The sequence below is a fragment of the Crotalus tigris genome, unplaced genomic scaffold (assembly GCF_016545835.1).
Source record: "Crotalus tigris isolate CLP2741 ecotype Arizona unplaced genomic scaffold, ASM1654583v1 scf7180000017814.3102382, whole genome shotgun sequence".
Taxonomy (NCBI): Eukaryota; Metazoa; Chordata; class Lepidosauria; order Squamata; family Viperidae; genus Crotalus; species Crotalus tigris.
The window spans coordinates 716,551-728,996 of record NW_024096652.1 but is presented as its reverse complement, the minus strand read 5'-3'; the positions used below and the strand labels follow the sequence as shown (position 1 = coordinate 728,996).

General features: G+C 36.3%; 1 protein-coding gene across 1 annotated transcript in view; it reads right to left on the bottom strand.

The window, feature by feature from the left end:
* LOC120307736 (tyrosine-protein phosphatase non-receptor type 13-like) overlaps window positions 1-12,446 on the bottom strand; it is a 103,458-nt gene that overhangs the window by 23,596 nt on the left and 67,416 nt on the right. The window contains exons 6-8 of the mRNA XM_039342816.1: window positions 11,891-11,984; window positions 7,700-8,254; window positions 1,890-1,985 (exon numbers count right to left, since the gene is read on the bottom strand). Coding sequence (XP_039198750.1) covers window positions 1,890-1,985; window positions 7,700-8,254; window positions 11,891-11,984 — 745 coding nt within the window. The remainder of the gene's footprint in view (window positions 1-1,889; window positions 1,986-7,699; window positions 8,255-11,890; window positions 11,985-12,446) is intronic.

Below are 12,446 nucleotides of genomic sequence, written 5' to 3'. Positions count from 1 at the left end.
TACTATAGAATGTGTAGGTATTCTTAGAAAACAAAATAGTTGCACCCAACCTTTCATTTGAAAGCATATCTATCTATTCAACACGGAAAAAAAGTGATAACATAAAGCATCCTAATTGCTGGAGATGGCAACAGAGAGCAATTTCATCATTCTGTCCTCTAATACAGTGTTTCTTCTCAGCATGCTGGCTGGGAATTCTGAGAGTCGAAGTTCACACAACCTTAAAGTTGCTAAGATTAAGACACAGTGCTCTAATAGATGGGAATTTTGTAACTGGTGATGCTCACAATTCTACCTGTAGCTTCAGTAATCCATGATCTAACCCCTCAGGATCAGAACAGCAATGCACTCTGCAGAATGCAGCCCTTGAAAGTGGTCCACAAGGAGCAATGTAGGCAGAACACAACTGGTCTTCTGTGAAGTGAGGTGGCTACATGGCTGAAAGCATCTCACTGCATGTGAGATTCCAGGTGCAAGTTAAAGTAGTTCACATTTGTCTATATAGTGCTAGAGCCTTAGGATATAAAACATCATCCTCCAGTACGTGCAGGTAAGATCACTTGGGAAAGCCTTCTCAATGCCAGCACTTCAGGGGAAAGTTGCCTAGCAACTTCACTTTCATCTCTGCCCAGAGATTTATAGGATACCAGTCAATTTAAGGACCAGATTATATTTTAGATTTCCTGCCGACGTATTTTTCTAAATTACACTTGTATTTTTTGTTTTTATCATTTTTAAGAATTGTTAATTTTATCCTGTTGATTTTATTTAACACTACTTGTACTCCTTTCTTGTAAATTGCTCTGGCCTTGTGCAGAAGAAATGGCAGTATAAAAATAAGATGATAACAATAAAGCCTCATGTTTGTTTTATCATTCAATCCATTGCCAACCTCAGATTCCCAAAATTGCTAATAATAATAATAATAATAATAATAATAATAATAATAATAATAATAATAATAATAATAATGCCAAATCCAGTCAGAACATCTGGATGACTGTGCGATGATCCAAAATAATAATAATAATGGTAAAGTTGGAAGGGACCTTGGAGGTCATCTAGTCCAACCCCTGCTCAGGAAGGAAACCCTATACCATTTTGGACAAATGGCTGTCCAGTCTCTTCTTAAAAACTTCCAGTGTTGGAGCATTCACCGCTTCTGGAGGCAGGTTGTTCCACTGGTTAATTGTTCTAACTGTCAGGAAGTTTCTCCTTAGTTCTAGGCTGCTTCTCTCCTTGCTTAATTTCCACCCGTTGTTTCTTGTCCTGCCTTCAGGCGCGTTGGAAAATAGCTTGACTCCCTCTTCTTTGTGACAGCCCCTGAGATACTGGAAGACTGCTATCATGTCCCCCCTCATCCTTCTCTTCATTAAACTAGACATACCCAGTTCCAGCAGCCGTTCCTTATATGCTTTAGCCTCCAGTCCCCTAATCATCTTTGTTGCTCTTCTCTGTACTCTTTCTAGATTCTCAGCATCTTTTTTACATCGTGGTGACCAAAACTGGATGCAGTATTCCAAGTGTGGCCTTACCAAGGCATTGTATAGTGGTATTAACACTTCACATGATCTTGATTCTGTCCCTCTGTTAATGCAGCCCAGCACTGTGTTGGCCTTTTTGGCAGCTGCAGCACACTGCTGGCTCATATTTAGGTGATTTAGGTAGCATGGCTACCACCCTCCTAAATCTTGAGAAAAACCAAAGAACTATTTTAATTTTTTCCCCTCTGCCTAAGTATGAGTACTATCTATATACATCCATTCTTAAGCAGCAACCATGGAAATGAAAAAATAAAATAATACTGTCAGCATCACCAATGACAATGGAGCATCATTTCTAGCACAAATAGTCTACCAACTGAAGGCCAATTACCACATAATTCTTACCTTGTCTAAAATCTGTCTCGGAAGAAATGAATGATGGGCCCTCACTGTCAGTGCTGCATACATCACTATGGTAAGATTTATATTTTCGTACGCGCTCTGAAAGAATTGTAAAGAAACAGAAGAGAACAAAGCTTATCCAGGGTTTAATGCAGTCACTGACTTCTTCCACAATAGGAGTGCATAATTTTTTCCTGGTAGGTAGAGGGTTGCATTGTACATCCCATTATTAGTGGTGTTGAAAACTGTTTCTGGATTCCATGGATTATAATGCACTGTCCAAAATAAAAATATTTCCTAAACCAAAGTGACCTTTTCATAAACGATGTCTGCGTTTCACTAGATACGTTTTGGATGAAAGATTATCTACTTAAATGAAAAGAAAACTAGGAAGGAATATTGGCCCAAATTGGTATCCTTAACATTTATGTTTGTAAAGGCAAATCATAATTTCAGTCATTTGCTAAAGTATTGAGGGTCTTTGATGTAAGTTTTTAATATTATTTTTCCTGTAAAAGAATAATTTCTGAGATAGGCTGCCTACCTATTAAGTTAATCAATTTTCAGAATCCTTAGGAACTGACAAGGCATTCTCAAACCTGATTAGAACTAGAATTCTAGGTGCAGAGGTACTTAGAAATAAGTAAGTAATGAAAAGACTCTGTAAAAAACATTTATCCCTTCTCTCACTTTCTTTGTATAGTAATTTTATTTAAAATTACAATTGAAACAATTAAAAAGAAAAAAATAGGATGTGCCAAAAATAGAAAAAATATAGTCAATAAAAATAAATATATGAAGAAATTACTTTCACCTTCATTGCAACAAGTATAAATAATTTTAGTGAGTTATAAATTTATCTAAAAATACAGCAAATGATTTATTTTTCCCATATTCCATCTCTTATCTATAAACAAACACTTAAAGCCTTGTCATTTCAGTCCTGGTATCAGCAAAAGTACATTAAGGGTTACCAGAGATAACAAAGTGTATATTTCAACCTTGATCAAATAAACCAACTTTATATTCCTTCCTTTTACTTCTAACTATCTTGATTTCTATTCCCTTCAAATAATGTCCTGGAATTTCATTTCTTTTCAAATTTTTTTGTTTCTTCTCACAAAATTCCTCAAAGTTTTAACAAGCCTCTCTTGTAAATCATATAGAAAATATGAATATGAAAATTATCCAGGTCATTCTCTTGTTTTGTTATTTGTATATTAATTATTAAAACATTACCCAGTTTATTTTGTACGTCATTCTACTAGCAAGTCATTTTAAAATCCATTTTCAATCTTGTCAGGTAAAACTTATTCCTATGCTATAACATCTTTTAAACAGTCTATCTAGCTCTCTTAAAATTAACTTCTGGGTCCATTGTTCAAAATTATCCTTCAATGTGTCCAAATGTAAGTATTCTTTAATTCTTCTACTTCTCTTCAATGTCCAATTTTTAAAATCTTATTATGTTACTTTTAAGAATTCAAAACAAAAGCATTTTCCCATGGCAGGGATTCTTGTAATTAATTCCAAATTCTCATTTCAAATCCATCTGGATCCTCAGTCCATTTGTAATCCCCCCCCCAAGAAGCTCTAATCACCCTTTTGCTGTTTAAAAAAGGAAATGTACATTTAAAGCTTGGTTTTCATTTCAACATGTGCAAGATAATAAAAACAAAATCCAAATAAAAGCAAGGATTTTCAGTATTCATTTACCACAGTATAAATCATTAATTCACTTCACGCTTCTTCTTTTTTTCCCCCTGCCATAAAAAGACATATTTTGGCAAATATCCTGACTAAAGAGATTTCCCCACTACAGATTACAGTGGAAAACAAGATATGTTAAATTGGCATCGTTGACTAGGATTAGGATGCATATCTATTCTCCAAATTATCTGGGTCTTCATGACATTTTATGAAGATTTTCATCACTTCATGATGACCAGTCATCAAATTATTAAAGGGATGGAGAGTTTGTCGTTCCAAGAAGAGAAAGCTGGCAGAAACCTAGACCTGTTTAGTATTGAAGGCACTGACAATCCAGGTCTAAAGAATGTGAAGGACGGTTCCTTTTGACTGTTATTTGGATATATTTTTTTTTTATAGCTAAGATAAATACTGCTACTAGTTTAACAAAGCTTTAAATCATTTGTTTTTTACACTCTGGAAGAAGAAATATGTGTTCATAAAAACATATTAATGGTGTTATTTTTAAATGTCATAAAGTTATTTAAAATATTATAAAAATCCATTCTAATGAGAAATGTCATATTATAACTGGGCCAAAATCATATAAACTTTCTGACATGTGGAATTAGGAAAGGTTGACCAAGGAAAAAATGTACTTCTCTTCTCTCAACCCTAATCCTTCTGAAGCAATAGCCCCCAATCCTGCTAGCTTATTCAATAAGCAATATATTACATTCCAAGTCTAAAGTTTTACAGCTGCCCAAACCACATTAAATCAGATCTAATAACCACTGGATTTAATGAGAAAAATGTTGCTTGGTTAAGCAATATATTTTGCATATAGTGTCAGATTTGCTCATCCACAAAACCACAAACATGTTGTGAAACCGAGAATTTGTCTTCTAAAATAAAACAGAATTAAAACATTTAAATTATTGGTAAAGATGAAGGAATGGTTAGCCTAACTAAAATAGTAATAGTTGTTTTTTTATTCCCTGCTGCAGAGAAGTAATTATTATAATATTATAAGTTTAACTATGCATTATTTTTATATAGAAAGACAGCAATTACAGATGTAATTGGATATTGTGAAGCTAGCATGAAAGACTGGGAAGAGGTAATTAGCACAGTAATAACAACTTCAGCATCCTGTTTAGCTAAATCCTGGATCTAGCATATAATGTGTACCAAATAATTCTCATGATACAAAGAAGATGGTGATGTTACAGAATTGACATAACTGTGGGAATATCAAGCTCTATCTATAACCCCTGAACAAGGATAAACAATGGAAACAAGCAACACTCATCAAGTTTTATTTATGTATTCATTCATCAGAGCATGGGATGGTCAACCTGAGAGGCATGTGGTTGCAGATAAGCATATAATTTTGGGAAAAAAAAGTCACTGAAGATATCAAGGTTAAGTTAATCAATGAAAACATGATCAATTCTGAATCTCTCTGGGCTGAATTTAGATTCTGAGGTAGCTCTCTACCTTAGACAGCCAATTGCAAATAACCTTATAGAACAAAAGTATTATGGAACAAGATAATTATTACATTTTGATTTCTGGTTTTAACGTGTTGCTTTTTGATTTGCTAAGTGGCTAATTTGACCAGCATCCAGATTCTTATATCATTCAATCAACCTAGCAGTTTGAAAACATGCAAATGAGAGTAGATAAATAGGTGCCACTTCAATGGGAAAGTAACAATGTTCAGTGTGCCTTGGCATATAGTCATGCTGACCACATGACCACGGAAGTGTCTTCGGACAATGCTGGCTTCCTTGGGTAAGAAACGGAGATGAGCACTGCCCCTTAGAGTTGGACATGACATCATATTCCTAGGCAGTGCTCCTTAACAAATGTACGAAAGCTCTAAAGGAGGTTTGTACATGTATAACTGGATCCGTTTTCACACCCTTGATCAAGTATAGTTCCAAAATGTAATTGTTATCAATTATGTAATTATTACATAACCCTGGTGCTGATGTCTTTACAGAACAAATAAGTCAATCCAGGAAAGTACAGAGAACAGCAACAAAGAGGATCAGGGGACTGATCATAGGGAACGGTTGCTGGAATTGGGTATGTCTAATTTAATGAAGAGAAGGATGAGGGTGACATGAGAGCAGTGTTCCAATATCTCAGGGGCTGCCACAAAGAAAAGGGAGTCAAGCTATTCTCCAAAGCACCTGAAGGCAGGACAAGAAGCAACGGGTGGAAACTAACCAAAGACATAAGCAACCTAGAATTAAGGAGAAATTTCCTGACAGTTAGAACAATTAATCAGTGGAACAACTTGCCTCCAGAAGCGGTGAATGCTACAACACTGGAAGTTTTTAAGACGAGATTGGACAGCCATTTGTCTGAAATGGTATAGGGTTTCCTGCCTGAGCAGGGGGTTGGACTAGATGGCCTCCAAGGTCCCTTCCAACATTATTATTATTATTATTATTATTAAGATGTCTTTGTGTGTGCATATAAAGACACAGAACAACTCTTATGCTTAGCTTACCAACGGAGCAACATAAATTTAATAAACAAATACAACTTTTTTGCCTTTTAAAATGAAGTCTTTATAAAGAAAAGAACACAAAATAATGCAATGCACAGAGTTCCAGGATGAATGAATGATACTAGCAAAGTCATCATCTCCAAGAGTCAAGAGCCAAAACTGACCAGAATTATTCCTTCCTTTCCAAATGTCTCAAAATTGAAAGAATAGAAATACGTGGATTTTGTTTCACTTGAACAATTGTGCTTTGGGCTCCATCTGAAACAATACAGGCCAATTTTATTTTTATTGGTGGGACTGCTGTAGTAGAAATTATTGTTGGGTTAAGGTTTGGGTTGCTGTTGTTTTAAATAAAGTTTAGGTAGTTGTAAAACTAATTGCACTTTTACTATCAGACCCTGATATCAGAATGACAAGAAATAATTTCATTATTTGGAATTACTATGTGGTAATTTTCGCATGGTTAAAAGTATGTGGCCTAATAACAAATCTATCTGGGAAATGGCTGGAACTAGGCTTCCTACCCCAAAAAGAACATTTTAAGGCTTTTTTTGTTCTTCGGGCACAAGAATTTTGAGTATTAATTTTATTATAAACAGAACTTGTATTTGATACACAGTACTTGCTTTTCTGACAGTTTCACATATATTCTACAATATACCTACGTACTTATTTGAGCTTTTGTGTTCTTGGAAAACTATTCTTCATTTCTTTGGTTGAATTATTAGCTGGGAAAAACTGTTATTTTCTGCATTTGAGTTTAAATGAAGTTCTACTGAGATTCCAGTGTCAATGTCAAGAGCTAAACTTTTGTTCATGCTAGCCAGGATTCTGCACACACTCCCCAAGTTGGATTCAAGGCATTGAACACAATGTTTGCCAATGGTTTTTCAACTAGATTATACCTAAACCTAGGTATATTTAACTTAAGATTGCTGCAACATCTAATTCAGGGATGTGGGGACTTGAAATCTCACCATAGTGTAGACCTTCCTAGTTTGTCTAACAGGAACTGCAATCTGGAAACCTCTGCAGGATCATACTTAGCTAATTGACAAAGCTGAAAGATTAAGGAATCATGGAGAAAAGGGGTTGTATCATAAATTCCAGGGTAAACAGAATATAACAAATGTGGAAACACCTGTTGGATTCATGTACTCTATAAACTGTTTTTATTTTTTTCTTATATACCTTCCACTAAGGGAGTACAATGGCTCAGTGGTTAAAGACATTGAGCTCCTCAACTGGAAAGCTAACAGCCCAGGTTCGAGACATGAGCGCTGTACACTGGGGTGAGTTCCCGTTACTTGTCCCAGTTCCTGCCCACCTAGCAATGCAAAAACATGCAAATGTGAGTAGGTAAATAGGTACCACTTTGGTGAGAGGATCATAAACTTTGGTGGGAAGGTCATGCTGGCCACATGACCATTTGGACAATGCTGCTTCCCTTGGCTAAGAAACAGAGATGAGCACCAGCCCGGAAACTAGTTCAGTACCAAATATGCAAAATAGGAAATGTCTCTCTCACACAAACATATATTATTTTGACAATGTGAAGGATGTCACATGTCAAATATAATATGTAGAAAAATCTACTGACCTTCTACATTCATGGCTTCTCTCAGCAACTGCAATTTCTTCTGCTTCTCTTTGATCCTGTCAAAGGCACATAATAAGGCTGCTGATGTTGAGGTCTCTGATACATGAAGCACTTGGTCAAGTTTTTGAGGGCCAAATATATCCAGAGCTATGCTCCCATCAGAATATCTGCTTTCTTTGTTTCTGAGAGCTCCTGAAGTCCGCCCTGAAATGGTTCCGCCTTGATGATGGTGCTTATGAGAATCTGCGACATAGTCTCCCTCTGTGACTTTGTGAGTTGTGCACAACAGATCAGAGGAAGAAGCCCATACTTTGCGTTTGGGATTACTGTTGGCTTTCTTTTCCAGGTTGGAAGCTCTGAATCGGTAAGGACAGCAAGTATCTGCACTGTCTTCATGGCCAGAATTGTAATCAGAGACAATATTTTGAGCAAGCTCCTTTTCACCTCGTGAGTCACTGATTGACAGGAACTCCAACGACTTACTAAGCCCTTTGTTAAGCATGGTTTGTTGAGAAAATGGAGCCTGGTAACCAGCTGCTGCATCAGTCATTCTTCCTGGAATGAGAATGAGAAGAATCTCTCTTGGATATGGATGTAGTTGAACCCTTCCTAATTGTCAAGTTTTCTAGAAGAATTGGATTGGATACAAACGCTTTTAAAGTTAGGAGGATTTTTTGTGGTTAGGTTCTAATGATCAGCTGACTATCAAACTAATGAAAATAATTCTATGCATTCAAAAGAAATTACATTGCTTCTTATCAACTATAACATCTTAAATAATATTCTCTTGAACTACAGTATGCCATTTTTTTTATCCTGAAGACTACAGGTTTTCAAAAAAAAAAGCTAAATCTTTCCTTCCTTCCTTCCTTCCTTCCTTCCTTCCTTCCTTCCTTCCTTCCTTCCTTCCTTCCTTCCTACCTACCTACCTACCTACCTACCTACCTTCCTTCCAACAATCTGTGGACCAACTTAACTTTCTTTGCTTTGCTTCTTGGTCATTCTGTATATCAATACTAAAGTATCTCCACAAAGTTCTTAAACAGACCAGCTCACAACATTTGAATTTATTCAAGCAGTACCACATAGCACTTGGTATTCTTAAACTCATTCTGTTGCTTCTTCATAATAAGCAGTGTTTCAGAGAAATAGGAACTGCTAATTTTCATATTGCACCAAATAAGAAAGAGTCAAAGGATACATTAGAAGGACAAAATTCAATTCTGTCCAAGAGATAAATATAGCTTTTATCGGCAAAGTGTCAACTAGGAAATCCATCAATAGCTGAGGCTGTTATCTAACCCTTAATAAATCACATTACATGTTATCAACAACCAATGATAAAAAAATCTCATATTAATTTCATTCAACTAGTCACAATGAAGTTAATGGACATTATCAAGCTTTTCTCTGGTAATGTTTCAACATTTTTCACTTTCAGCTCATGAAATTGTTTATATTGATTTTTTTTTATTTTCTTCAGAAAAAAACATGCTGGATAGGAAATATTGGAAACTGAACTCCACACTTCTTAAGACTTGCCAAGTTTGAGAAAGACTGATCTAGGACATGCCATTTTAATTTCTCTTAAAAACTCATTACATTATTATTCAAGATAGACAGACAGACAGACAGACAGACAGATAGATAGATGATCCAAATTAATATATAAATATGAAGGAATATATAGGTGGTATATGTAGGTAAGCAAATTTGTTTTATTTCCCTTTTATGTAGCTTTAGGGTGAGTATTCACATTACTAAAAATTCAGGACAAACCATAGGATTAAAAATATTCTCAATATTTCAGCGTTGGGAGACCTCAAGATAAAAAAGAAAACATTATCAAATGGCTATTGAGGATTTGGGCAGTAGAAGCTATGACCGCGTGGATCTTAAATTAGCCTGTAAAGGAAGATGCCACTAAACATTCAAGAAAACAGCAAAAGCTGTTCTTAATAACTTGGTTTTGCCATGCTAAAAATGAACACAACAGCTGTTTTAGGCCCCCCCCCCCCAAAAAGAATCTCCATGAAGTTACACCAAAGATGAATTCATTGAATTTCTGCATCACCTATCTCACTTAAATGATTCTGGGTGGTTTACAAATGAATAAGAATGGAGTAGCAACAACATACTGTATATTGCAATAGAGTGAAGTTGAAAAAGCCCTAGAATTGTGTATCTACTTTCCATGTTCATTCTTTCTTCTAATTAATTGGGATACCTCATTTTTTCAGGTAATTACCATTCATTTTTTCAGTTCAAGTTACCATTAGTTTTCAAGTTCTGATTTGAAGGAATGTATTTGTAGCATACCTCATAAGGTTTTATTATATATTAGTAATTTTATTAGATAACAATTAAGTAATAACATATTTAACCATTGATTAATTAAGTTATTGAATTATAATAAAATCAAATATCATATGACTGTAATAGTAAACTCAATTACATTTATTTAAATTTAAAGATGTACAATTAATTTAAACATGTACCATTATAGTCAATTGGGTATGTCTAGTTGAATGAAAAGTAGGACGGGGGGGGGGACATGATAGCAGTGTTCCAATATCTAAGGGGCTGCCACCAAGAAGAGGGGGCCAACCTATTCTCCAAAGTACCTGAAGTCAGGATAAGAAGCAATGGCTGGAAACTAATCAAGGAGAAAAGCAAACTAGAATTAAGGATAAATTTCCTGATAGTTAGAACAATTAATCAGTGGAAAGAATTGCCTCCAAAAGTTGTGACTACTCCTAGGACAAAATCCTAGGGCAAACATGTGTCCTTCCCACTTTCTTACAATACACCATAACAAAGAGAAAAAAACTGTCATTTATTTAAAAAGCACATATGCCTCTAACAGTGTGATAGAAGACAAATTACATTAGAGTTGTGTGTGTGTGTGTGTGTGTTTATGTAATGCATCTCATGCCAAACATACATAAATATGTGCAATTATGGGCATATATCAAAGATGGTTGTGCATGAATGAATGTGCTAAAGCCTGAGACATCCTTTCATCCCAGCATGTGGAATATGGAATAGAGAGTGTGAAACACCTAACACTTGCATTAACTTAAGATCAAACTCAACACTTGTATTAGCTTAAGATCAAATTAGATGACATGTTAAGTGGATGAAAGCAATTCAGTTCCTCAAAAGGACAGAGATTTGAGGAGTGGGCTTGACTGAAAAAAAATCCCTCCCCTTCAGTTGCTCGAACTCAGATAAAAAGTTACCATTAGTGTGAACGGAAGCTTCCTTTCCACAGCCAACAGTCAAGGTAGGGAATAAGGGAGGAGAATTTTTATTGGGCTGACTGTGAAAAAGGAGCAATTAAGACGTCAGGCTTGTCGATCAGAAGGCTGGCAGTTTGAGACCAAGTACCACAGGATGGACTGAGCTCCCGTTACTTGCTCCAGCTCCTGCCAACCTAGCAATTTGAAAGCATGTAAATGCAAGTAAATAAATAGATTACACTTTGGTGGGAAAGTAACAGCATTCCATGCGCTTTTGGCGTGTAGTCATGCCAGCCACATGGCCATGGAAAGGATCTTCGGACAATGATGGCTCCCTCGTCTAAGAAACGGAGATGAGCCCTGCCCCCCTAGAGCAGAGGTAGGCAACCTTGGCTCTTTTATGACTCGTGGACTTCAACTCCCAGAATTCCTGAGCCAGCCATGCTGAGGGGAAAGGGAGAGGTTTCCAAGCTGAGCCATGCTGGCTCAGGAATTCTGGGAGTTGAAGTCCATGAGTCATAAAAGAGCCAAGGTTGCCTACCCCTGCCCTAGAGTCAGACATGGGTGGACAAGAGAACCCTTTACCTTTTTAACTGTGAAAGAAAAGGTTACCTCGTCTTTCCCACAGGCCTTTTTATCTTAACAAAAGATATCAGAAAAATATCTCATCTATTTTGTTCCTAAGTTATCTTCCTGAAAAGCAACGAAGATGCTTTATAGCCAATTCTTCACAACTCATGGCTTCTACCTCTTTTATGTTCAGATTGTTACCGTATCATCAGGCCATTTATTAGGAGAATCTGTGAAGAGATAACCTGTGAAACTATTATACTGGTTGTAACATCAGGAGGCACTCTGCTGCTTTTATGAGACTAATCTAGAAGGTGGAAGATTAAATATCAGCCATATTTCCATTCCATTAATGTTTCCTTTGTAAATAAACCTTTACCTGTGGGAAGCCGTTTTCCTCTCAGCCTCTCTCGAATGGCCTGGCTCTTGTCTGTGTGAAGTTTTTTGTCCCCTGTGCAAGGAAGCTGGTCTACCTATTGCAACAAAAAAGGCAGAACATGAAGAACTAAAAAAAGTTAGACTAGCATAAACTCACTAGACCAGGGGTAAGCAACCTTGGCTCTTTTATGCTGGCTCAGGAATTCTGGGAGTTGAAGTCCACGAGTCATAAAAGAGCCAAGGTTGCCTACCCCTGCACTAGACAAACGCTCTTCCATCCACTGAAAGTAGAAACTTAAAACGATTAAAACTCAGGTAGCCTAATAAAACTATCCTTCAATATCCACATATATATGATTTGTGCACTGCGTCAACCATGGAATGTTTTAATCATGGCTTGTGCAACAGCAGGATTTTTCCTGAGTTATGATTTGCTTTAACCACAGTGAGCTGGTTTGTAGCTTAGCATAATAAGCCGCAGTCTGCCTTTCTTTTGCAGTCCTTCCTAAATTATGTCCCAAAGATGCTTTTTTCAACTGGACTTTGTTTTTCCTTGA